Source organism: Bubalus bubalis, chromosome 8 (genome assembly GCF_019923935.1).
Source record: "Bubalus bubalis isolate 160015118507 breed Murrah chromosome 8, NDDB_SH_1, whole genome shotgun sequence".
Taxonomy (NCBI): domain Eukaryota; kingdom Metazoa; phylum Chordata; class Mammalia; order Artiodactyla; family Bovidae; genus Bubalus; species Bubalus bubalis.
In genome coordinates, this window is record NC_059164.1 from 117,800,495 (window position 1) to 117,826,641 (window position 26,147).

The 26,147-nt window shown below is 59.3% G+C and overlaps 1 protein-coding gene across 2 annotated transcripts; it reads left to right on the forward strand.

Moving 5' to 3' along the window:
• Nucleotides 1-296: 296 nt before the first annotated feature.
• On the forward strand, nt 297-13,058 carry NOM1 (nucleolar protein with MIF4G domain 1). Of its 2 annotated transcripts, none has more exons than XM_025291943.3 (11): nt 297-1,283; nt 2,651-2,778; nt 3,309-3,504; nt 5,342-5,665; nt 7,474-7,584; nt 8,358-8,525; nt 9,017-9,138; nt 9,848-9,980; nt 10,353-10,484; nt 11,721-11,830; nt 12,145-13,058. In XM_025291943.3, the coding sequence occupies exons 1-11, from the start codon at nt 312-314 to the stop codon at nt 12,299-12,301; spliced, it is 2,553 nt and encodes an 850-aa protein (XP_025147728.3). In that variant the 5' UTR covers nt 297-311; the 3' UTR covers nt 12,302-13,058. The 2 variants fall into 2 exon arrangements, with proteins under 2 accessions (XP_025147728.3, XP_025147730.3); XM_025291945.3 differs by having other exon boundaries at nt 2,654-2,778.
• Nucleotides 13,059-26,147: the final 13,089 nt, after the last annotated feature.

The following is a 26,147-nucleotide window of genomic DNA, read 5'->3' on the forward strand; positions in this document are numbered from 1 at the left end:
TTGTTTTTTTTTCAATCGACGTTTTCTTTTTACCATGCATCTCGATTATTCTTTGCAACGGTAGTCCTCTCCGTTTTTATGTTCGCATAGGGCTCTGAAACGTAAATATACCGTGGTTTACTTATCCCGTTTACTGTTGACACACATCAGGGTTGTTTTCGGATTGTGAACAACGCTGCACAGCGCGGCTCCCTACGCTGCTGGCCTCCCGCCAGCAGGGGGCGACGCCTCCGCCCGCCCTGCGCCGCGCGCCGCTCCCCTCCCGGAAGTCCTGTCCCGGCCGGAAATCCCGCGTTGGTGCGTCCCCAAAGATGGCGGCGTCCACCGGCGCTACGGTGCCGGCGCGGGGCGGCTTCCGGGGGCGCATGGGCCGCGGGAAGCGCGGAGGCGGGCGCGGGCCGCGCCGAGGGCCGGGGGGCGGTGGGGAGGGGGCCCTGAGGCGGCTGAAGCTAGCCGTGGAGGAGTTCGTGCAGGGGACCGCGGAGGGCGGGACCCCCGGCGGCCGCGAGGGGCCCCGCGCTGCGGGCCGCGCGCGCCCGGGCGGGAGGAAAAGCCGCCGGGAGCTGAGAAGGGAGAAGCGGCATCTGAGGAAGGCGCGCCGGCTCCAGAGGGCGGCAGGCCCCGCGCAGGACCCCCGCCCGGGCGGGGAAGCCAGCGACCCCCGGGCGGGGGCAGCGCGGGAGGAGGCCGACCTGCCGTCAGCGGGGCTGCGGCGCCCCCCGGCTCCGCCCAAGGCCGCCCCGGCCCGGACCCAGGCCCACGGCCCGCCCGGCAGGACCAAGGCCCCCTCCGCCGCCGCCCTCACCGCTCGGAAGCGGGCGCTTCTGGCGGCCAACGAGGAGGAGGACCGCGAGATCCGAAAGCTGGAGCGGCGCCTCGGCTTGAACAAGCGCAGGAAGAAGGGCGACGGCAGCAGCTCCGTACCTCTCAGCTTTGCCCGCGACGGGCTCGACTATGTCCTGGAGGCCCTGGGCTCTGGGGAAAGTAGTGGCTTGTGTGAGAGCGGCAGCGAGGCGGAGGAGGGCGCGGGCCCCACACCCCCCGGGAGTGAGCTGGACACCGACGCTGAGGACGGATGGGAGGAGCAGGACCTGGAGCGGAGCAGCGGGCAGGCGGCAGAGGATGCGTGGAGCGAGGAGGAGGGGGACCAGGACGATGCCGAAGAGGAGGCGCGCGGAGCCCTGGGCACAGCCAAGGAGGAAGGGGGCAGAAAGAGGGTCCGTTTTGCAGAAGATGAAGAGAGGAGTGAAACCCCCTCGGAGGCTGTGCGTACAGACGATCAGGTATCGTGCGCACGATCTCAGTCCTCCGGGATCTTCAGAGGAACGAGGGTTGCGGTTAGGTGTGGGTCTGGTCAGGTCAGTACTCTTGCCTGGGGAATGCCATGGACACCGGGGCCTAGCGGGCCACCATCCGTGGGGTCACAGAGTCGGATACGACTGGGCACACAGCAGGTAACAGAGAAGGGAGAAAGCATCTCCAGAGCCCTTTCTGTCCTAGGGACTTGGCGGCCGTCCCCACCGGCTGTCCTCAGGCTCCAAACCTGACTCCCCACCCCCTTGCTCTGTCCGATCTCTGGTGTGTCCTGGAACAGCCGCAGCACCTCTGCGTGCCCCCACCTAGTCCTTTTCCTGTCCAGCTGCTCCCGGAGTGAGTCCTTCTAAGGCACAAAACTGCTCTCTTAACACGCAGTTGGATGAGGTCTCACACTGACGACCGAGTTTGGAACCCATGGCAGAGCTGATGGGCTCGAGGGATGGCCCTTCACCTGTCAGCCTCCCCTCAGCACGCACCTTGTGGAACTGCTCCCTTCCCTACCTCTCCCCGGTTCAGCGTTCTGATCTTCGCTCGCTATGACTCTGTGTGCGAGGCCTTTCCTCATTTTCTCACTGATGCGTTTATCTGTTGATGTCACACGTCTCTGGGACTCTCCCCCTCCTAAGGGTATGATCTGTCTCGTTGCTGTCCCTGGTGCCTCCGTGCCTGGCACTCTGAGCAAGTCCCCAAGTGCCATCAGCTCCTCTGAGCACCGGCTTTCTGACTCTTCCCAAGTCTCGGTCACAGCTCGTGGAGGTGTAATTGACCTACTAGTGGGCGTCTTAAGATTAAGTTTCTTTGTGCATAAATGTACTTTTCTCTGTCTAAGCACGGATCACGCTTTACAAAAAGTGTTTGTTTCCTAGCGGGTTTGTCACTCAGGTGTCAGGGAGGGTTGGTGATAATGATCTGTAATCCCGTAAGGTGAAAATCTAGGAACCAGTGAGCAGTAGGTTGATTTTATCATGTAAACTTAGATACTAGTTTTGAGCAAGTTTGAAGTTTTTCCAAACTTTTTCTCCAACGTTGGTGGTGCATGTAATTTCGGTGTTTGTGCGTGGCCATGCCTGCTGTCTGTTGAGGCTGGCAGAGGGTAGGATGTAGGGCCCTCGGGGGCACAAGCTGGACGTGCGCAGCCAGGTCAGCAGAGCTCCAGAGGGAAAAGGGAGGTGATGACATGGAGTGCTGACAGTTACCTGAGTGTTGGCGTGCTTGTCCAGGGCCAGAGCGGCGCTCGGGAGACAGCTGGTGTTCACCAAGCAGCGGTGGTGGCCGCCTGCCCCATGGCCTGGGAATCCAGTGTCTAAGAAGAATTTATTTCTGTCCTTTCAAGCAGAGTCTTGGTGAAAATGGTGGAAAGTACGTCCCACCTCATGTGAGGCGAGTGGAGGAGACAGAGGACGCCCAGAAAAAGGAAGAGCTGGAAAGGCTCAAGAAACAGGTCACGGGCCTCATCAACAGGTAACCCAGGCAGTGCTGCTGCCCCTCGGGAGACAGTGGACGAGCGATGCTGGGAGTTCGCCGCAGCCCAAGATGCTTTTTTTAGCTGAAGCACTTTTCTCACAGAAGCGGGGCGTGTACATCCTCCCACCCCCACCAGTACAGCCATTTTTCCACACCAGGGAATCCAGGTGCTTATGCCGGCTGACAGTGAGAAAGCTGACTTCTCCCAGCAGCACGTGCGGATGTGCTCAGGGTGGCCCCCTGGCCTGCCGGGGGCACCGAGTCAGCATGGCAGCGGGCGTCCTCGTCACGGCCTCCCTGGTTCTGACGGGGGTCCCGCGTGCGCTTCACTGGGGCCGCGTCTCAGCAGAAGGACAGCAGTTAGGTTATTTGCTGATCCCAGAGGATTGTGTGTTCTCCACACACGTGCCGGGTTTAGGGCTTGCCTACACAGCGTAGGACCTGCTGGTATATTAGTAACTTTTCCCTTTTCTTAAAATGACCCCCAAAACAGCAGCCCAATCGCTCTGTCTTTCACCTGTGTGCAGGCTGAGCGAGCCGAACCTGGCCTCCATCAGCAGCCAGCTGGAGGAGCTGTACATGGGCCACAGCCGGAAGGACATGAACACCACGTTGACCGCCGTCGTGCTGAGCGCCTGCGCCCCGGACACGGCCATGCCCGCCCGGCTGCTCATGGAGCACGTCCTCCTGGTCAGCGTCCTGCACCGCACCGTCGGCCTCGAGGTAGGGCCGCCGCGGCCGTCCCGGCGCCTCTCGTCTCAGTGGCCGGCCGCCGCGGTCTCAGTCCAGGCTGCACTCCGTGCCCACGTGATGTTGCCCGGCTTCTGGTCCTGACTGGTCCTTGTTGGCTGTTAGTCTCTCTCCCTCTGGACCATACCGTCTGCCTTGCCTTTGCCTTCTCTGTGATCCCGCCGTGACGGTGACTGTTTCCGGTGTTCCGAGCACAGGCCTTTTTGTTGGGCGGGAGGCCCCCAGAGTGTGAGGGAAAACGGCGTTAAGAGAGGAGACGGGCCAGTGCCTGGCCTTGGGGTGTTGGTGTCCCCGGGTGGGCCGCAGACCTGCACGTGTCTGTGAAGGGGCCCTTTGTCAGGATTCCGTGGACGACGCCTCTAAAGCGCCCGCTGCTCGGAGCCTGGCCCCGTCCCCCTGCCCCCGGGTTTTCAGTCCCGGCTCAGTGCTCCTGTGTCGGGTCGGGGGTCCCACACACCGCGGGGCCTCTTCACCCTTACGTTGACCTTGGCGTCCGCTCGCCCAGGGTAGTGGCTTCCAGGGCTGTTGAGGGAGCTCTGATGATGGGACTTTATACTGAGGTGGCGGAGGAAGTGGGGGAGGAAGTGAACGAGGCCTCCGTCCCCGGACGACGTCTGTATCAGAAGACCTTGAGACCCTTTGGGCCTTGGCGGTACGGGGCCTTTTGCCGCCTCTCAGCAGCGGGGCGCCGCTGCGGGTCTGGCCACTATGCGAGTCCTGGGGGCTCCAGGCAGGGGCTGTGCAGGGCTTTGTTCAGCCCCACTTTGCAGGTGCGCGGTTTTTCTCAATGTCTGTGGAATTCTGGACTCTTTTTTTTTAAGGTCTGTTTGAATGTAGCATGGTGGTCATTATCGAAAGAGTGTGTTCTTCAGGGGCGTCTTCAGTGAAGATGCTTGACTCGGGTGTTTACAGGGTAGACTCTTTGCAAGTCGTTAGAAGCCAGAGGACGCGTCCGGCCCATCAGAGCTGCCTCCGCGGAGCCCTTGCTCCCTGCTCCCATCGGCTGCCTTTCCCTGAGGGCCCCCGGCGCTGCCTTATCTTGCATTTGCCAGCAAGACGTGTGTGTTTTCCACCACAGTCCGTCCTCACTGGGGATTTAACGCGGCCTCTGCTTCTCCAGCCGCCCACCCAGGCGTCCAGGGGTCGGGCTTACTCAGTCTTAAAGCAGTCCCTGCCCACCCTTCCCACTCCTCCTTGTGGGTTAATGCCCCACTGGAAGCTCCATCAGCCCCTCCGTGACTGGCCACCCACTCTGGTTCTGTCCCTGGGTCACTCACGTCTGGTCTGCCTGCCCGGGTCCAGCCCAGCTGCAGTGATCCGGGTCCCTGAGTCTCAGCTGGAGCGTTGCCCCTACCCTGCGCCCCCTCCGCGGGCCCCCGCCCTCCAGGCCCAGACTGAGCCGGAGAACTGAGCCGCGTTGGATAGCATGTTTTTAGAGATGTGGGTGTGTTCTTAGCAGTTTTCACAACTCTATTTTTCCGAGGAACCGGAGTGGCTGCTGGCCGCAAAAGGCGCCTGCGTTGGAGGGAGGCCTGGGCGGCTTGCTCTGTGTCCTGTGCAGTTCAGGCTCTCCTCTGGGAAGCTTTGTGCACTCAGGCTCAAGCTCTTAAACCTTCTGCCCTGTGGGATCTTATACCCCGCCACCTGTGTATTTTGTTAATTTTTAAAGCACGAATCCTTTTAACACACATTTAAGCTGAAAGACGCCCCTGAGAACAACCTGCTCACCCGAGGCCTGTGCGGTCACGTGTGTTCTGCTGTCCGCTCACCCGAGGCCTGTGTGGTCGTGTGTGTTCTGCTCTCCATGCAGGTGGGTGCCCACTTCCTGGAGGCGGTGGTGAGGAGGTTTGATGATGCGTATAAACGCGGGCGAGACGGGAAGGAGTGCGACAACCTGTTCGCCATCATCGCCCATCTGTACAACTTCCACGTGGTGCAGTCTCTCCTCATCTTTGACGTTTTGAGGAAACTTGTTGAAAGTTTCACGGAAAAAGATATCGAGCTGATCCTGTTAATGCTGAAGACCGTGGGCTTTTCACTAAGGAAGGACGATGCTCTGTCCCTGAAGGAGCTGATCACGGAGACTCAGGCCAAAGCCAGCGGAGCAGGCGGCAGGTTCCGGGACCAGACCAGGGTACGCGCCCCCCCGACCTGCTTCCTCACTGCCCTGACGCGGCCTCAGCATGCGAGCCCCGTCCCAGTGAGCCCTGCGTCTCGTGCCTGATCTGGTGTTGCGGCTTTCTCTTCAGTCTGTGAATGAACCTCCTTCTTGACTCTCACGGGTTTAAGACCGTTCAGTTGTTCAAAAGAGGCTTACTGGGAAAGCCTGTGGCGAGGGGCTCGGGTCAATGCGCTTGGCCACCAAGGGACTGTGTGCTGCGGGCCTCAGTTTCCCCATCTGGAAGGTGGGGCTGATGGTAACTCCTGCAGACTGAGAGGCCTAGAGGAGCCGTGGGGGCTGGGGGGTGGGGCAGGGGCCCCGTTAGAGGGGCAGGGATGACCTCCCTGGAGAAGCTGTAGGGGGCTGAGGGGGCAGGGCCCTGTTAGAGGAGCAGGGACGGCCTCCCTGGGGGAGCGGGCAGGGACCCCTGTTAGAGGAGCAGGGATGACCTCCCTGGAGAAGCCGTGGGGTGCTGGGGGGGCAGGGGCCTCGTTAGTGGGGCAGGGCCGGCCTCCCTGTGGGGAGCAGGCAGGGTCTAGCCTCAGGGCCTTGTGAACCTCCCAGGGAATTGGAACCTTGTCCCAGAGGCATGAGGCACGTGATGAGTTCTGAGTAGGTAAACGCACGTTTTCATGCTCAGGTCACTTTGGATGCAAAAAAGGAAAGAGAAAAGCCACCTTGGGTTGGGGCGATGATTAGCAGAGTTGCAGTGGGCGTGAGTCTAGGACTTAGAAGTCCTCAGACTTGGGGAGGGGGCGGGAGACAGGGGTCAGAGGTCATACCAGGTACCCAGCTTGGGTGTCCAGGTGGGCAGTAGGTTGTTGAGAGACACAGCCCGAAAAGGAAGACTGGCCCAGTTTTGAAATCCTGAGATGAGAGCCAGCTCATTGTGAGGAGGGAGGCGGGGCTGAGCCTTCTGAGGGTCTTGGGGACCGCGGAGGGGGGTGAGGTGCCATGTCCGCCATGGAGGGTCGTGGGAGCCGAGCGGGGGTTCCTGACCAACGCCCTTCTCCTGTGTTGGATGCTCAGGAAAGAGGCAGGGGTAAAGGTCAGCTCTTCGCATCAGGTGGCCAAAGGATTGGAGCTTTGGTTTCAGCATCAGTCCTTCCAGTGAATATTCAGAACTGATTTCCTTTAGGATGGACTAGTTGGATCTCCTTGCAGCCCAAGGGACTCTCAAGAGTCTTCTGCAACACCGCAGTTCAAAAGCATCAGTTCTTCGGTGCTCAGCCTTCTTTATGGTCCAACTTGTACATCCATACATGACTACTGAGAAAATCATAGCTTTGATTGGACGGACCTTTAGCTTTGACCATAGGGAGGTCAGCAGACACGTGCCTTTAGCTCTGATGGTAGCGAGAAGCTGGAGGAGGTGGGTGGGGGCGGGGGCTCGCTGAGGGCTGGGGTTGCTGAGCTGAGGCGGCGGCCCAAGTGCTCAGTGCGCGCGTGGTGTGGGTTGTGTCTCAGCGCTCACATTTGGGGGACTCTGCTCTGGGCCTGTGGGAATTCTCACTGCTGTTCTTGCAGCTTTTCTCTCAGTACAGTGTTATTTCCAGTTTGAGAGTTAAAGAAGGAGAAAGGCGAGGAGTGGGAAGAAGTCGGGGTGGGAAGGGGACACCTGAAGCTGGTGGGGCAGCTGGGAGCCCCGGGCGGGCAGCCACGCGGCAGTGCTGCTCGACGGCGGCGGCGACCGCACACGGGAGGACACCCCCTCCCTTCCCGAGCTGAAAGGCCGCCGGTTCCTCCCTTTTGAAAGGGTGGCTCCTCCTGCCGTGTCTCAGGTCCGCTTCATGCTGGAGACGCTGTTGGCACTGAAGAACAACGACGTGCGGAAGATCCCAGGCTACGACCCCGAGCCCGTGGAGAGGCTGCGGAAGCTGCAGAGAGGCCTGGTGAGCCCGCCCCCCTCCTCCGTGGGGAGCCCACCCTCCTCCCTGGGCGCCCTCCTTCCTCCCTGAGGAGCGAGCCCCCCCTCCTTCCTATGGGCCTCCTTCTCCTCCCTGGGGAACACCCCCTTCTCCCTGGGGAGCCCTCCTTTCAGCTCCTATGCTCCCCGGCTGCACTATCCCATGAGACTTCTGCAGCAGATAGAGGAGCCACAGGTCAGGTCCCCGTCCAGTCGCCGGGGTCCCCAGGTCGGGGGGAATCTGCAGGTTTCTGTGGTGAGACCCCGCCCCCCCCCCCCCGTGAGCTGTGGACACCCCTGCACTGAGCCCTCAGCCACACAGAGACTCACAGGCGCGTCCTCTGGCTGGGGTCCCACCCAGACCATCGAGGTCAGCCTGGGAGTGAGGGCTCGTCTGTTGAAATTCCCTGGGACTTCTCGCTGTGGGCCCCTTTGGCGGCTCCCTCAGCCCCAGGCCTTGGTCCCGTCGCTGCGTCCCATGGATCACAGGCTGGTTGGCGGCATCCTCACTGCCGGCGTGGGCTCTCCCTGGACCCCCGTGGGACCGCTGTCCTCCCACAGCACATCTGGGAGTGGGCCCAGGAAGCTCACAGGCGGAGTTCTCCTCTGACGCTGCCATCCCTCCCAGGGGTTTAGTGTCCGGGTTGTCGGCGACTCAGCTCAGCGTTCCGCACCAGCAGCACCTTCGCCCAGGCGGGAGCATCCTGGCTGGTGCTCGCGTGCTGAGCCACTGCACCGGCCGCGGCTGCTCTCTTCCAGGTGCGCGGCGCCAGCGCAGGGACGGACCCTGAGCTCCGAGTGTCCTGGGACAGCGTCCTGAACGCCGAGCGCACCGGGCGCTGGTGGATCGTGGGGTCCGCCTGGAGCGGCGCCCCGATGGTGGATGGCGGTCTGCAGAAGGCCCCGCAGAAGCCTCTCGCGGGGACGGTGCGTGGGGGACCGAGCCCGCGTGCAGGGACGGCGCGTGGGGGACCGAGTCCGCGGGCAGGGATGGCGCGTGGGGGACCGAGCCCGCGTGCGGCTGTCCCTGGGGTAGTTGACGATATCACAGAGGCTGCTGTGGTTTTGTGACCTCATGTGATTCCATTTCTGTTACTTTCTCTGAAAGTATCAAAACGTTAGCTGGGAGACTTAGACGCAGAGGCGAGTGAGGGGATGCTCGACCGCCCCGCCCCTCGCTCACACGGGAGACCGCCACATGCGGCGGCTTCCTCCGGGGCCTGCTCTGCGTCTTGCTGTTGCGGGGTGGTGCTCAGAAATGAAGATTCAGCACTTACATGTGTGACTTACAATTATCCCCGAGGTCAAACCGCAGGATTACACACATAAGTTTTTAAAAACTTCGTAACTGTACTGAAGCAAAGGAGAAATTTAGTGACATATCTGTACGACCTACGCCCTGTCGTCCCTCTTTGCAGGTGAGCTCGAAGATCCTGGAGCTTGCCCGCAAGCAGAGAATGAACACCGACGTCAGGAGAAACATATTCTGCACAGTAATGACGAGCGAAGACTTTCTGGATGCGTTCGAGAAGCTCCTGAAGTAAGCCCTGTGTGCGCCTCCTCCTTGGCCTCTGAGTCAGGGGCTGGGGTACCCGCCTCCCCAGCGTCCCTCCTGCTGACTGACCGATGGTCGCTCCAGATGCAGACAGCTTATGATCTGTTGATTGGAGGGATCCAGTGGCCACCTGATGGTTCCCAGTGGCCGCCGCTTGTCATGAGTCGCTTAACTCTTCCTGTTAAAGTTGTCTTTCTGACTACATCTAAATTAAACCTCCCGTGTGGCTTCTGTACTCGGTTGTAATGAGATTTAAAAGCATCTGTGTACTTTGACAAAGTACATCTAAAAAGTCTAGTGTTCATTAATTTTCCTTTACTTGCTTCAAATTCAGGAAGAAATAGAGGGTGGGTATAGCAGGACTGTGCAGACTCCACACTGCACGGAAGGGGCAGGGCTCACTGTGTCCAGACCCGCCCACACAGGACAGACACAGCAGGGGCAGTGGCAGGGATGCGCTGCCGGCCCGCGGCTAAGACGCTGTCCTGTGGCTCAGTCCCCAGCCCAGGCCCTTGTAGGCCTGGGGTCCCCTGTTCCCGGGGCCGGGGGTCCAGTCCTGCCCCTCACCTTCTCTGCTCGGCTCACCTCACCAGACAGACGGCTGGACAGGGAGTGCCTCTGGGACAGCTGTCTGCCTCGGGCTGCCGACATCGGGCAGGTTGAAGGTTCAGAGCTCACTGCTTCTGCCCTCCAGGCTGGGGCTTAAGGATCAGCAGGAGAGAGAGATCGTTCACGTGCTGGTGGACTGCTGCCTGCAGGAGAAGACCTACAACCCTTTCTACGCCTTCCTGGCCGGCAAGTTCTGTGCCTACGAGCGGAGGTTCCAGGTGACGGGGCCGGGAGGCCACCTGCCATCACTGTCTGACTGCAGGCCCCGAGCCCCGCGTGGCGGGTGGGCTCCCCGCGTCCACGTGGCGCCCCCAGATCCGCGTCACAGATGAGGGTGCCGTGACCTGGTGGACCGGCGAGGCGTCTGCAGTCCAGTGTTTCTCTGATTTGAGGGACAGCATCTCAAAAGAAAGAGATGACTGTGAAGCGGTTTCAAACTGTGTAACAAAGCCAGTGTGGTTGTTTCTAAGAAGCCTTCAGCTTAAGGATATTACATCTAAGTGATTAAGTGTCATACCTTTGGATTATGTTTGTAGTGATGATTTTAATTTGTGGGATTTTAACTTTTTTCCCCCTTCTTATTCTGTTAGATGACATTCCAGTTCAGCATATGGGACAAATTTCGGGACCTAGAAAATTTGCCAGCCACTAATTTTGCTAATTTGGTTCATCTGGTGGCCCACTTGTTGAAGACGAAGTCACTGCCACTTTCCCTCTTAAAGGTGTGTAGAGCCCACGGAGTAACTCAGGGCACTGAAGCTGAAAGCGCAGCTGGGCCTGGAGCCGCGGGGCCCGGGCAGACCCCGGTGCGGTCACAGTCCTCGTCTGACGTCACAGTCGCCTCTGCATTCTGGTTCCACGTGCCAGGAGCCTCCCCGCCGGGGCGCCTATGGCCCTGCAGTGCGTTTTAGGGGAAGACGTCCTCGTGTAAGTGGACGTGCAGTCCATAGGCGTGCTCGGGGCCCAGAGCCGGTGTGTTCGTTGCCTTGGGAACGCACGCGTCCTTGGATCCTGCCTCGCCTGGGAAGCGTCCTCACCCTGCGGGCGGCGTCGGGTTGCCGGTGGCTTAGGGCGCCGTGACAGCTGCTGGCTGCTCTCCCTGGGGCCGGAGGCACGAGTGCAGGGGCTGCTCACACACCTGTCGTGTTAGCCTCCTGTGCCTTTGGGGTGGGGCTTGGGCGTCAGACGGCGCAGCAAGCGTGAGGGCCCACCGCCTCGCCCCACACCCCGGCACGGGGCACACCCATGGCACAGACCTCTCTGGCTTTCTCGTTGCTGGGGGGATCTCGCCTTGTGTTTACTGGAGTTTGAGCTCAGAAGGGACGGCACACGGCGTGTCCCTCAGCTGCAGTAGGTCCTGGAGACACCCCTGAGCCAGGGCAGCCCCTCCTTCCTTCACAGGGGTCTGACTGGGCCTCTGTCTGCACGTTGTTCCCCCCGTACCGTTGGTGGCGCAGGGTCACCGGGCTGCGGCTGTCCTTTACTGTGATTCAGCATAAGCTTGAAATGTATCCTCGTTGATCTCTGCACTTCTGTTCTCAGATTTTATTAGTGTTGTATAGCATTCCACTGTATAAGTGTACTGTGATTTTTATATACACAAATTTGTCCCTCCTGGACCTAGATTCTGTGTGTGTGTGTGTGTGGTCTTAGGGGGTAGTTTCTCTGAGGCGTGGAGATGATCGCACCTGTCTCAGTTCTAGGGAGTCCTGCTTCGCTCGGTGCCCCTCCGCCCCTGAACTTGACTGAGCTCTGCTGAGTCCCCTCGCCGGCGGGCGCACACCCTGCAACCGTGATGAGAGGGCGCAGGGCCTCAGCTGGTCACTTTATAAAACTGGAGATAACCTTAGTTAAGGGGGCGGGGGAGGGGGTAGCATTCCCTCAGACTGTGCTTAGAAATCATTGAAAAGTTGGCTAAACCTGTGTAACGTTATTATTTTTTATCCTGACTCTATTAGGTTGTGGAATTCAGTGAACTGGACAAACCCAGAGTCCACTTCTTACGGAAAGTGTTACATATACTGCTGATGGAAACAGAAGTTGAAGACCTTGGTTTGATTTTTGCAAGGTTTGTTCCCAGCGTTTTGATAAAACATATGGAGGAGAAAAGAGAAAGCATTTCACTCACATTATCTTAGAAAAGCGAGCTTGTTGTGCTGTATGTGGTATTTAGGGGCAGCTTTTCAGTGTAAGTTGGATGATGTGGTGAGCGTTACTTGGGGGTGGGAGGCTCGCCTAAGAGGGCACTGAAGGGGTCTGTGGCCAGTACAGCACGTCTGCACTGAGGGCTGTGCCTCGGTGGGAACCAGCCAAGCCTCCCTCTCCGGGTCCCCCGACGGAGCGCCAGGAGCTGGTCACCGACGTGTGTCCCTTCCTCCCCAGGGTGTCGGACAAGCCGGCGCTGGGCCTGCTGCGTGAGGGCCTGAAGCTCTTCATCAGCCACTTCCTGCTGAGGGGCGCCCCGGAGGCCGGCGCCCTGCGGGAGCGCGCCACACTGTGCACCCAGGCCCTGCAGGGGCGGGGGTCCCTCAGGATGTAGGGGAGGGGGCCTGTCTGCAAGGCATCTCCTGTACAGCTCACTGGAAGGCGGGGCGGCTGGAGCCCTGTATTGTAAGCTAGTGTATTTTGCTCCAGGGTTGTATTGTATTTGTATTTTAAACCATTTTCAGATAACTATTTATATCTTCAGGAGGGGGCCGGGCAGGGCAGGCCCTAGGCAGTGAGGGAGAGGGTGTGCAGTGTCTTTTTTTTTTTTTTCGGAGACAGGATGAGCCCGAGGTTACAGTCTGAGAGAGACTGGTGGTGGTTGTATCTTTGTATATCGGTTAAAAATTCAGAAGTCGTCCATCAAACGTGCCTGATGCTGTGTTGATACATGAAGTGTCCTGGAGGCTGCTGTCCTGGGAAAGGTGGCAGCTGACCTGGGCCTCACGGTGTGGGGGTGCTCCTGGCTCCTCACCTTAGGTTCCCACTGGGGCAGGCCAGCTCCCCCAAGTGTCCCTAACTCCACACAACTCTGAAGCCCCCGCGTGAGCAGACGGAGCCTGGGCTGGCCGGCCGCGCCTGCTGAGTGGGTTCTCGTGTGGGAACTCAAGACAGACCGCCCGCAGCGGGCATGCCCGGGTTGCCCCTGAAGCACAGCGCCTGCCCCCACTCACTGCGCCTGGGCAGAGCGCAGACGAGGCGAAATGTCCGCGTTGCTGAGTCCGGGTGAGGTTTATGCAGATGGAATGTATTTTTATAACTTTTCCTCAAGTTTTAAATTATTTCAAAATAAACAATTCTTCTAAAACATGCATACTGCAGAACTCATTCTTTCAAGGTGTGAAATATTCTGTCTTTCCATGAAAATAATTAAGCTAATTCGGATCACCGTTGGCTCCTTTTTTGTATTAACTGTAGTGGTGGCCACGCGGGGTCCTCGTAGCTGCAGGGACGTCTCTCCGGTTGCGGCTGCTCTCCGGTTGCGGGGTGCAGGTGCTCGTTCGGGTGGCGTGTCCTGTCACTGAACGCAGGTTCCAGGGCGCCTGGGCCTCTGCAGGTTCGGCTCTAGAGCCCTGTTGCTCCGAGGCACGTGAGATCTTCCCAGGTCAGGGCTCAAACCCAGGTCTCCTGCACGGGCAGGCGGATTCTTTACCACCGGACCACCGAGGAAGCCCTAACCTCCTTTTTAAAAACATGGCTTAGTCCTTACTGTAAAGCAGTGACCCCGTGTCTGTTGCTGTACTTCCCTGCGAGGTGCCCCTGGGTCAGCAGGAGGAGCCAGAGGGACGGCCTGCGCCTTGACCTTGACCTGGGCCTGGGTGGCCAGGGCGTTGGTCACCAGAGCTCTGGGCTCAAGGCTGCCGACTGGGGGCCGCAGACCGCATCCCTGCCAGGGTGTCAGGGCAGGGCGCTGCGAGTCTGCGCTGGGTGCTGCTGGGTGTGGCAGGACTCGGCACCGGCAGCTGCTGCAGAACCTGAGCCCGTCTGGGATCGTTTCCGCTCCCAGCTGCGGTGTGGCTGTTTGTCCTGAGGCTGCGGTGTCTGAATTACACCAGCTCGAGGCCTCTTCCAGGGGCGCCAAGTAGGAGTGGGGCTTGGTCTCACTCAGCATTTGCTGGGGGCTCCTCCATGCCACACACGGAGTTGAGCCCCGGGGCAGCTTGAAGGTTTCAGAGACATCACGTGCCCTGTCGCCATGTGCGCCAAGGGTGGCCGGCAGCCAGCCAGCCAGCCAGCCCCCGTGGGCCAGGCATGGCGAGCTTGCCGGAGGAGGTGACCCCGGCCCCGGCCCTTCCAGCCAGAGCCCGGGGCACTCAGGGAAGCACGGGCTGCAGCGGAGGGTCGGGACACGGGGCCGGGCCGTGTGGGGCCCTGGGACCCGGGACAGACGGTGGGACAGGACCAGCACCTGCAGCCTGCTTGTGAGGAGCAGGCATGTATCTGCTCCACCAGGGGAAGCCATCGAAGGAGCGTCAGCAAGGGAGTGAAGCCACCAAGGCTGCGTTCTCAGGAATGCTGCCGGAAAACAGCGAGAGGTGCCAGATCACCTGGTGAGAAGGCTGGCAGCTGAGCCCGGGTAGGTGGCTCTCATCCCCTTCCTGGCCCAGGACAGCAGCGTGAGAAGGAAGATTCTGGAGATGCGACTGAGGCACACACAGCAGAAGGGGGCGCCTTTCAGTGAAGAGGTCAGTGGGCGTTTGGGGCCCTGCCAGTGCCCGTCAGCAGCAGGATCGGGCAGGAGGCCACAGACAGACCGCCCAAGGTGGGGGCCTCAGGCCCAGGTGTCGGAACCCCCCAAGGAAGCTGAGTTAGGAGAAGGAGGCCAGGGACAGGGTGCCACCTGGCAGCTTCTAGTGCAGAGAGCAGAACCCGGGAGGACCCAGAGACGGCCCGGGAGCTCCAGCACAGCTCAGGACCGTCCCGGGACGGTGGCTCTGTGACTGCGGAGGGGCTTCAGGCAGACCCCAGACGGGAGCAACGACTGTGAGCCTCTGCAGGGCTGCACGTCTGCCCGTGGGCGAGCATTTAAGGCGCACGAGTGGGTGTGCAGGGAGCACCATGCACACACATCCAGAGTGTTCCAAGAGGCCGGTGAACCTTGGGTCTTCCGGGGAAAGGAGTACTGGCCTGCGAATCAGGGCTTTTCCTCTTCTCACATTTCAGACCTTACTCCACACGGATGACGCCGACTGGAGAGGGGTCAAGTTCACACGCAGATGACGTTTATCTCGAGTTGAGCTGGGTAAAATGAAAAATGATGTTTGCATGATAAGATGATGAAAGGGAAAGTGGGGACCGAGTTTAAAACGCTCTGAGGCTGCTGTGTGTGTTTGGAAAACAATGCCATGTGTGTGCACACCGGCCTGGGGAGCAGACTGATTTTGACCTTGAGCATGTCCAAAGCGGATGCTCGGCCAGGGCCTTGGGGGGTTATCGCGGAGGCACGTCCCCACGCACTCAAGCCGCCAGTCTGCAGGGGATGGGTGCCCGCCCCCACCCCCGGCTGCGGCACGGCCTGCGTCTTTCCTTCCAGCCCTGGGGAACCAGCCTGGGACCTCCCGTCCTGGCCCTCACACACCAGGACCACTCCTGCTGACAGAGGTGTTGGGGGTTGCCCCTCTAGGGCCCCATGATGTGCAACCAGGGTCGCATTTATCTGGCTCAGCCCGAGGTCAAAATAAGTAAGAAGACTTAAAAATTATTCTCTAGAGAAAATCATTTAAGGTGGATTGTATGTTTCGTTTTACTTGGTCGGAAGCATTTCCTAAGAAGATGGCAAATTCTTCTGCTTTTATTTTTTGGTTTGTCTGTCATTAACATTTTCCCCATTTGCGTTTTCTCTTTTTTTTTGTATGTAATCCACATCCATTTACACACACACGTTTTGATGGCAGCTATAGAAAGTGCATACGTCAGGACACAGCTCCTAAGCCCTCAGCCCATGTCTCCTGAGAACGAGGACATTCTCGTACATTCGAGTACAAGGGAGTCAGGCGCACCCTGAGAACACGGATGTCGGTTCAGGGACAGTCCAGCAGACGGGCCGTTTTCATCCTTCCGGTTGTCCTGAAGTGAATTTCCTACAGCTTTTTTTTCCCCCTAGACAGAATACAGTCAAGGTTCAATCGTTACATTTCTTTTTATTTCTTTTTTAGTATCGAACACCCACCCCATCCCATCTCCACTTAAAATTTTCACTCAAGGCCCAAAAATAGGGGCCGGGGGGACTTCCCTGGCAACCAACGCAGGGCGCACTGGTTCAATCCCTGGTCAGGAACTAAGCTCCCACATGCCCCATACTGCTGCCAAAAAACTAAAATTCCCCAAGAAACCAGCCCTTTGTCACGTAGAGCCCTGCACACGTCCATCGGGCTCCGTGTGGCCGTGGCCGGGGAAGCACACTCGGGGACCGGCCCCTCCCAGCTGCACCATGGGACAGCGGTCAGCGCACGGCTCAGGCCAGCGATGCTTGGCCACTAGTTACGGCCAAGGCCTGCACAGCTACGTTGTCACCTTTGTGATGATTAAGGGAAACTAATCACCAGAAGTTAAGGACATCTTACAACAGGGAAAAGTGCAGCAGAATGTGAATTTCCTGCTCCCCACCCATATGTTTGCCCAGTGGGTCAGGCCCGTGCCAGTGATGCTTGCCAGGATCAATTATGGCAAATTGGTCACTTTCTAACTCCGTCATCCCTCCTACATGACTAGCTCGCATTCTTGAAAAATGAGCCTCTATACTCCTCTGCTTTTCCCGGGAAAGCTCAGACTCTACCCATCTCAAGAGCACTGAAGTGGTGAATGGCAGTCTCGAGACACCGTCGCTGGCCGCGGCAAGCACAGAAGATGTGTTCCCGCCAAAGCCTCGGGTTGGGCGGGCGGGGGTCCCCTGCCTGTCGGGGGAGATCCTGCCAGCTGGAGGGAACCCAGCTCTGTAAACCCAGGTCTAGGGTTCAGTTTCCAACCCCCTCATCAGCAGACTTCGTGGCACGGCCCCTGAGCACTCCCGTCTCGCCTCAGCGACGGTGACGCTCCGGTAGCCTGCCAGCTGCTCAGGCACGAGGTGCAGAAGGGACGAAGTGCGTCGGGGCTGGCCGGCTCAGGCCAGCCTCCCCCCACGCCCGCAGCGCGGCCACCCCTTCTGTGAAGCCGCTTTGCCATCTGTGTGTTCTCTAGTTGCTCAGGTAGGTCTGTGAGTGCCCGGAATGGCAGCGGTAATTTCTCTGAGCCTCAGGATGGTTCACTAACCACGAAGTCACTCCATGCTCCTCTTGTTTCTCTTTTCACAGACCTTGAATCACTGCCCACTTAGGAGAACAGGCAGCGTGGCCAGCTGTCCTGGTCGGTCACCCCAAGAGCTCAGTGGGGGCTGCTCTCGGACGAGCAGCGCTGGGAAGCGGGACCCGCTACCGTCCAGTGGCCCCACGGACGGGCCCCGAGGGTCCCCAGCAGGGACGTGGGGTCTGTCCCCACACTCGGCTTCCCTCTCCGCCACCCTCCCGAGTCTGCATCAGTAACTTGACCAAAGAAGCCGTGCTTATCAGTTCCGCGGACAGCCTGACCTCGCAGGAGGGCAGGCACATCTACCTTGCAGGAGAAGGAGATTTTATGGCCTAAGATGAGCCATGCGTCCTTCAGGGGGCCTGGTGCTGTGTTCGTGGGTCAGTCAGCCCCCAGGGAGCCTCTCACCTGGACAAAGGAGGCGCCTGCTCGTCGTCTGAGGCTGGAGTGTCCCTGTGGTTGCTTCTCCCCAAAGCGCACATTGGGGAGGGGGTGTGTCTAAGGGCATTCTGCTTCCTCAATCCCCAATCTGCCGTCTGAATCTACTTTATAATTCTTAAATACCTTTGGCTTATTCAGGACATTGTTACTATCTCTGGGAAACTATCCTTAATGAGAGTAAAACAAGACTTGCAGAAAAGCGCAAGAGGAAACCGGGCTGGGGGCCAGCCCGGCTCCGAGTCCGCCTGCAGAGTGCCAGCACCACACGTCCGAAACCGAGGGCGGGCCTCCCGAGTGCTGTTAGGATCATTACTTAACTGCACCCGGCAGCCAGAGCTCCGACTTCCTCCCAAGAGCCGACTGCGAGCAGGTGTGCCCGAGGGCGTGATTCTCAGAAACCCAGCCTCCCCAAGTGCTTCTCCTGGGCTTACTGTGTGCAGAAAAGCCAGTCCACATGCCCGGGGCAGAGACCTCGCTTATGTAACCCATCAAAAATACAACGTGATTATTTGAGATTTATTCTATCCTTGCCCTCGAACTTTTCACTGGGGGAGGAAGTACTTTTCAGTCTGGTTCCAGGCTAGCAGGTAAGAGACGCAGATAGTGGTCATGAGAACCCATACGCTCTTTGACTTAGACGGACAATGAGTATTTTTGTTTTTTAAACCTGTTTTCTTAATCAGATTTGATGAGCCAGCCAGAGTCCGCATACTACTTTAGTGACTGTAGGGCTCACTAACGCTGCCCAGGCCGAGGCGGCCTGCCCCGGGTCGGCCCTGGAACAGAGGTGTGCCAGCCCCACCACGAACACCCCCCAGAGCCTTGAAACAGAGAAGCGGGAAACACAGGGCAGACCCCGGGGCTGGGCTGGCCGTCTGCTCCTGCGCCCTGTCTGTCCGCACAGCACGGCCCACGGCAGCAGGAGCGAGGCCCACCGCCCCCATGCTCGCGAGCCACGGGCCATGTGCGCAGGACCAGGCCGAGGTGGAGCTGTGCTCCATGTCCCCGTCCAGTCGCCTCGCATCTGGGGCTTGACCTGCCCACCTGGAGGCCGGGCCACTCAGGCCTGGAGGAAACCAGGTCCGGGTCTGCCAGGTCGGCGCAGGCCTCCACTTTCTCCCCGACACCAGTGGGCTCCAGCCACCTCCCTGCCGAGCTTCCGTGCAGGCTCCTGGCCCAGCCCTGGGAAGCGAGTGGGCAGAGAAATAACGCGGATGGGGGTCTGTCGTGAGCTGGTCACGCCTCTCGCTGAGGTCAGTCCAGCCCAGGGGGGCCGGGGCCATGGACGTGGCTCCTGAAAGCAGCGGCCAACAGTGCCTGTCGAGACCGCAGAGGGGACCCGCGGGGGCTCTGCTCCCTCCACCTCCTGCCACCCCCATCTCCAGGCTTGGGGGGCCAGGCGGGGCCACCAGCAGGGAGACCGCTTGTGCCCCAGGCCACGGACACCATGTGACCACGGGCCCTGTCCCTGCTGGGTGGGATAATAAAGTACTTTGTTACCTGTGAGTGAGAGGCCTGATAAAAGCAACATATTATCACCCCACCTGTGATTAGGGGGCACCTGGGCACCAGAGACTGGGTCACATATGTGAGTAAACACAATTTGTTTCTGTTCCCTGATTATGAAGGTCGCGGTGGTTTAACCCCGTTGGGACCGCCCCCGCCACACTATCTGCTCAAACAGAACTGGGAAAGGAAACACCGGCAGTCATTAAAAGCGAATTACTTTGTTTTACGAAGATAGGGGAAGGCCTCACAGTGTGGGGGCCCTGGGACGGCTCCATGGCCCCCCCGGGGGGGCAGACCACCCGCAGGGAGGGTGCTGCTGGGAGGAGACCCAAGGGGTCACGACACCCCTGGTGCTTCTGGGAAAACCTGGGACTATTTTAAGCAGTTTTGAAAAGCTGCCAAGAATGCAGTGTGTGACAATTCAGGTGTTTCCTTTACCTGTGAAAATAGGAACAGGAAATATGTCAAGGTAGTGGGAAGACTTCTGAGAGCTATGGAGCCCGCCAATATTGCTGGTTTTAAATGTAGCAGAGGACTTTCTTAAAAACTGTCTTTATTGAAGTAGAGTTGATTTGCAATATCATGTAAGCTTTGGGCGTGAGCACAGCTTCAGTTACACATGCGTGTGTATATGTGTGTGTATATGTGCATGTGTATATGTGTGTGTATGTGTGTGCTTATGTGTGTATATGTGCGTGTGTATATATATATGTAGGTGTGTGTGTGTATGTGTGTGTGCATGTGTATATATATGTGTGTGTATATGTGTGTCGGTATATGTGTGTGCATGTGTATATATGTGTGCGTGTGTATATGTGTGTGCATGTGTATGTGTGTGTGTGTATACGTGTGTGTGTGTGTATACATATATATATGTATATTCAGGTTCTTTTCCCTTGTAGGTTATCATATAATACTGAGCATGTGTGCTGTGCTAAGTTGCTCAGTTGTGTCCGACTCTTTGTGACCCCAAGGACTGTAGCCCACCAGGCTCCTCTGTCCATGGGATTCTCCAGGCAAGAATACTGGAGTGGGTAGCCTTTCCCTTCTCCAGGGCATCTTCTCAACCCAGGGATAGAACCGAGGTCTCCCGCATCGCAGGCAAATTCTTTACTGACTGAGCCATCAGGGAAGCCCATAACATGAATACTACTGAGCATACATGCATGTATATGTGTGTATATATGTATATTCAGGTTCTTTCCCTTGTAGGTTATCATATACTGCTAAGCATACGTGTGTGTATGTGTGTATATATGTATATTCAGGTTCTGCTGAGCATAGCTCCCGGTGCTATGCAGTGGAGGACTCACGTCGTGGGGGCACTGGCTCTAACCTTTCAAAGCGAGACGTTTGGCCCCCGCCTCCTGACCGCTGCTCTGTTGGCTGCCCTGCCCTTGGGCTCCTGGGCGCGTCCTGGGCAGCAGCGTGTACTGGTGCCCGTGACGGCCGGTCGGTCAGGCCTCAGGAACCCTTGGTGCACAGGAGTCAGCTTGCCGGGCTCCTGACCCGGGCCACCAGCTGTTGCCCCTGGACTCTTGGGCACAGGGCAGATGGGGCGGCCGGTGGGGAGGCCCTCGGACACGGGGGCGATGGCGGAGGCCGCGGCACTGGGGCAGGCCCTGTGTGGTGTCCAGGGCGGCTTCAGCCTCAGGGCCTGCACTGGGAGGATGAGAGGGAGCACAGATGTGACCCGGAGCCCTTGGCTCAAACACCGGGGAGGAGACATGGGAAAACCAGCTTCACTCACTGGAGCCCCTCAACGTGCTCAGACCTACAGGGGATGCTGTGGGAAGTGTCTGAAAGGACCACAACCTACTCATTCAACAGACCAGGCAGACTCTCAGAGCTGGACGGCAGAGCACAGGTTCCCGGGTCGGGGGCTGGGGAGGCTGGTGTTTAAGCAGGACAGAGTTAGGCTGGGGTGAGAAATGGGGAACACGATGCTGTGATGTGACTGGACACACGCACACACACAACCGAAACGCAGGCCTGTGCACAGATGGAAATAAAGACTTCCTGACCGCCGGCAAAGCTCAGTGTGGGGGCATCAGGCCTTCTCACCGGGGAGTTTCCTGGGGGCCTCGTGGTTCGGATTTGGGGCTTTCACTGCCACGGCCCCAGTTCAATCCCTGGTCAGGGAGCTGAGATCCTGCAAGCCGTACAGCACACCCAAATTAAAACAGAGAGACTTCTCACCAGAGGGGAGGGAAAGAAGGGGCCACACTCTCATCCCCAGGAAGGACGCACACCGCCCTCCATCTGGCTGGCCAGGATTCCCGAGCCCCATCTTGAACCACAGAGGGAAAGCCACGTGATAAAGGGCCTGGGCACCTGGGGGGTCCCAGGGCCACCAGCCCAGCCCCAGGGGCCCAGGTGGAAGGAGACAGAGTGAACTTCTGTCCCTCGGGCTCTCCTGCCCCTGGGGACCGCCCCCCACCGCGATCCTCACTGATGAACGCTGACTCCACCCCTGCATTCCAGCAGCCTACAGGCTTCGGCGGGTGCGCACAGCGCTGAGAATGAGGACCCCACGGTCACCGACTAGCGCGGGCTGTGTGGACACCTCCAGGGAGCTGCCCACTCCTGGGGATCCACCCGGGCTTCCTGCCACAGCCTGCTCCGCCCTGAGGCCCACGGCAGGGACAGCCCGGCTCTGCAGTTCTCTGTCCTCCATCCAGACTGGCTCCGAGTCAGCAGATGAGACTTACTCCACAAATACTACCTCCATCGGGGTCCAGGAGCCTTCAGTAGGCCAGAGCTCACCCCGGCGTCCGTGTGGCCACACCTCAGACAGCTTCTCCCAGGTGACAGGCTGCCCTGGACGCAGCGACCTGCAGCAGCCGCCTTCAGCTTGTCTCTGTCTGGGTCGGCGGTTCGGGTGGGACTCGGGGCTCCCTCCCAGGCCTGCGGTCGCCCTGCGTGTCACTTGAGTCCAGCTGGCTGGCCCCTGCCCCTCCAGGGTAGCGGGTGGACAAGCCCTTTCCAAGGCCCTGGCACATCCCATCTGCACATGCCCACTGGACCAAAGGAGGCTCAGGGCTCGGGCTGCCCAGAGAGGCAGGTTCCCAGGCAGCCATCAGCTCACACGCTTTCTCCTTCTCTGTTTGTCCCTCTCTCCATTCGGCTGGAGTCCCCAAGAGAATGATCCCGTGGTGTGGACACAGTGGCCCTGGGTCTGCGTGACACCTGGCCGACCAGCCCAGCAGGGCAGTGAGTAGAAAGCAGGGACCCCCCAGGCAAGAGGGTATAGGCTTGGGGGGCTGACGTGGGGAGCCTCCTCTGGCCCCTCCTCACGGTGCATGCCCTTCTCCACAGCTGCCCCAGGAGATGGGTGCTGCCACTCTCCCAAGCGAGGCGCTCAGGCACAGAGAGTTCACGCCCCTGCCCAAGGCCGCCCAGCTGCTAAGTGCCCAGGTATCGCCTGCACCTCTGCCTCCTGGCTCTCAGCCTGGCTTCCCGAGTCCCTGGAATCCCTGAGATTTCCTCCCCAGCCCACACCGCACCCACCACGGCCTTCCCCCGGACCAGCCTTGAACTGCAACCCCGAGGATCCTCAGTGGATCTCGAGGACTGGTTCTGCGTCCCACCCGGGCCTGCGGCTCTGGAAGCTGAGGGCTGGTTTGTGTAACTGTCCCGTGAGCCTGCGGGTGCAGCCCGGTGCGGGTTCAGCTGTCGAAGTCTTCTCTCTTCCTGTGAGATGGGGACGACCCGGTCCTCCTCCTACAGATGGGGGCACGGGGCCCTCTGGGCACAGAACACTGGTGCGGGGCGGGGGGGGCGGTGATGGGCCTGCATCCTGGTTGGAAGCATGCACAGGCTTCCACATCCACGGTGAGCCAGGGAGACCCGAGTTCTGCTGCTCCAACGGCCCCTGCAGGCGGGGCGTGCTGGGTGTGAAGGGCCTGCCTCCAGCTTCCCGGCAGTGCACAGGCGTCTCCGTGCAGGGGGACGCCAGACCTCGTCCTGCTCCCAGGGGTCTGGAAGCTTCTGTGTCTGGGGTCAGACTCCCTAAAATTGGCAGTGAACCTTTTACGTGAAAACTGCAGCTTTCTCTTCTATTTTCCAGAGTGGTCTTAAAGGCCTGAATTACTTAAGAAATCACTATACACCTAAAACTAATACCATGGTTTAAGTCAATTACATCTCAGTGGAAAACAAAGAAGGGAGGAAAACATACCTGAAACCTATTCCTGTCTCCAAACTCCCACTTCCACCACGCACACACGCACCTCTGTTTTCTAGACTGACTCCGCCATCAGGACTACAAGCACTTTAAATCAAGAAGTGAGTATCTGATGGCTTGGACCCGGGATAAGTACCCTGTATGGTTCTTAAAGGTCTCTAATTCTTCTCTCACAGGCAGGCAGCCTGAGCTACAGCGCACTTCCTCACTTTCCCACAGTGCAGGAGAAGATGGGTCCTGCATCTCAGGTGATGGAGGCTTTGGACCTCCCTCATCACCCACTCCAGTGTTCTTGCCTGGAGAATCCCAGGGACGGGGGAGCCTGGTAGGCTGGCGTCTATGGGGTCGCACAGAGTCGGACACGACTGAAGTGACTTAGCAGTAGCATCACTTTTTCGGAGAAAGCAATGGCACACCACTCCAGTCCTCTTGCCTGGAAAATCCCATGGACGGAGGAGCCTGGTAGGCTGCAGTCCATGGGGGTCGCTGAGGGTTGGACACGACTGAGTGACTTCACTTTCACTTTTCACTTTCCTGCATTGGGGTTGCACAGAGTCGGACACGACTGAAGTGACTTAGCAGGGTCACTTTTTACCTGACACCTTCCGGGTTCACATACCTCTTACACTATGTGATGCACGAGTTTAGTGTGAGTCAGTTTTGTCTTTCCCTTCCCACTGTGTAACTCGAGGAGAGTGGAGATTTTTGTCTTTCACTCATCCATGCACCCACCCTGGTGCTCAGAACCATGTCTAGAAGAGCAGCTGTTCTAAATCTGCCAAACGACTGGGTGGTTGATGGATTTTCTGGGCTGGCTAGTATCTCTTGTAGGTGAAAAGGCTGTGGTGTCACACAGGTGCCTGATCCCAGGGCTTGTGGGAATCTGACAGTTTCCCCATCCCCAATAAATTAATCACCAGGATAAATGAACCAGGGTGGCGAAAGGTACAAAGCAGGAAAGCAGACCCAGGGTAACACACACATACACACACACACACACGTTACCTTTCCTTTACAGATTTAGCTATTTAAAAACTCAACTGCAAGCTTCAGGCTCTGGTGTCTCCCTTAAGAACCTTTGGCGTGGGTGTCTAACCCTTAGGAGGACTGGCCCCAGAAAACCCCTCGGGGTCCCCCAGATTGGACACGGGAAAGCGGGCCCTTCTCTCCTCGCAGACCCCCGAGCCAGGGCGATTCTAACTCTTTCTGTGTATCATTTTCCAAGGTGCTGTTTCAGCACAGAAGAAAACCTGTGCTTGGAACCACGGCTCTGCATCGGAAGGTGATCCCACTAAAAAACCACCAGCAGCTTCGCAGACTCGGAGCACCAACTCCGCCCCCAGACAAGCCTGCTTTTCTTCTAGCCCCCGGGTCCCCGTGGGGCGCCTAGGCCGCCCCTTCCCGAGCCCCCCGCGGGCGGCAGGGGCTCCGCGAGGGGGCGCGGCCACCCCTCGGGCGGCCCTCCCCGCGCCCCCGGGCTGACCCCGCGCCCCGCCCGGCCCGCGGTCCCCCCCACCCGCCTGGCGGCGATAAGGCGGCGGCCCTTTGTTCCGCCCCCAGCTGGGTAAACCGCGCCGCCGCCCCTCGCCGCGGCCGCCGGCCGGGGGGCACCTTTGTCCCGCCCAGCGCCGCGGACAATGGCCGGGGAGCCGCACATTGTCCGGCACCTTGTGTACACTCGGGGCGGCCAGGTGCGCGGCCGTGGAATGCAGGGTCGGCGCGGGGCCGGCGGGCGGGGCGCGCGCGCGGGGGCCTCCTCCGCCTCCGGCCCCGACCCCCCTCCCCGCCTGCTTGGGGGTCCCCCGCCGCCTATCGGGGTGCAGGAGGGGAGGGACCGGGGCGCGGACCCTCGATGGCTGGCCCGCCCGGCCCGGACCCCGAGGGCTGCGCGGGACGGGGCGCGGGGGCGGGGATCCGGGGGTCGCAGGCTGGTTCTCGTTGGGGACACACCTGGCACGTCGTAAAGTGATTTACGAAGTGAAAGTGTTAAACGAGGCCACCAGCTGGAGCCCCGACCCGGCTTTATGAGTTTTATTAGGTGCCCTATTATGGAAAATAAACTTTAATCCGACCATAAAAACCAAATCTGAAAAACATATTTGCCTGCAGCCTGGAACACTGCTGCGATCTGGGCTGAGTCACACCTCCGAAAGGATTAGTTTTATTGAGGGAGACACCAGGCACCGCAGGACTTTGATACGGGCGGGGGGCGCTCGCGGGCCACAGGCAGAGAGAGCCCCCCCACGCCTCCCACACCCGGCGCTGCACCCCGGGGCCCCTCCCCGCATGGGCCCCCACCCCCGAGGCGCGGTCCCCTGCCCGGGGTCTGCGGGGGGTGAGGTGGGGGCACAGGGGAGGACGCAAACCTGGATGCCCGCGAACCGGCCTGGGGTGCACCAGGCTCCCCACACCAAGAGGGGGTGGCGGGAGAGGGGCCCGTGCCGCTCCAGTCCTGGGGGGCCGGGGCTCCCTTCCTCAGCCTTCCCGGGATCCAGGTGTTCTACAGCAAGCGAGCCCTTTCTGGAGGAGCGATGGGGGTGGGGGGAGAAGAGGAGGAGGAGGGGGAGGGAGGGGAGGAGGGGGAGGGAGGGATGAGCGAGGAGGGGAAGGAGGCCTATCCTCTGATCATCCTAGCCACGGGAAGGGTCTGGTAAGTAGCATTAACTATACACATACTGTGCAACAGAGCCCTAGAATTTTTTCATCTTGCAAAACTGAACATCCTCTTTCTCCCGCCCCCAGCCCCTGACAACCTCCTTTCTATGTTCTGTCACTGAAGAATCTGACTATTTGAGATCCCACATATAAGTAGGATGGACTTCCCAGGTGGCACAGTGGTAAAGAATCCACCTGATGATGCAGGAGATGCAGGAGACCTGGGTTCGATCCCTGGGTCAGGAAGATCTCCTGGGGGAGGAAATGGCAACCCCCTCCAGTGTTCTGGCCAGGAGAATCCCACGGACGAAGAAGCCTGGCGGGCTAC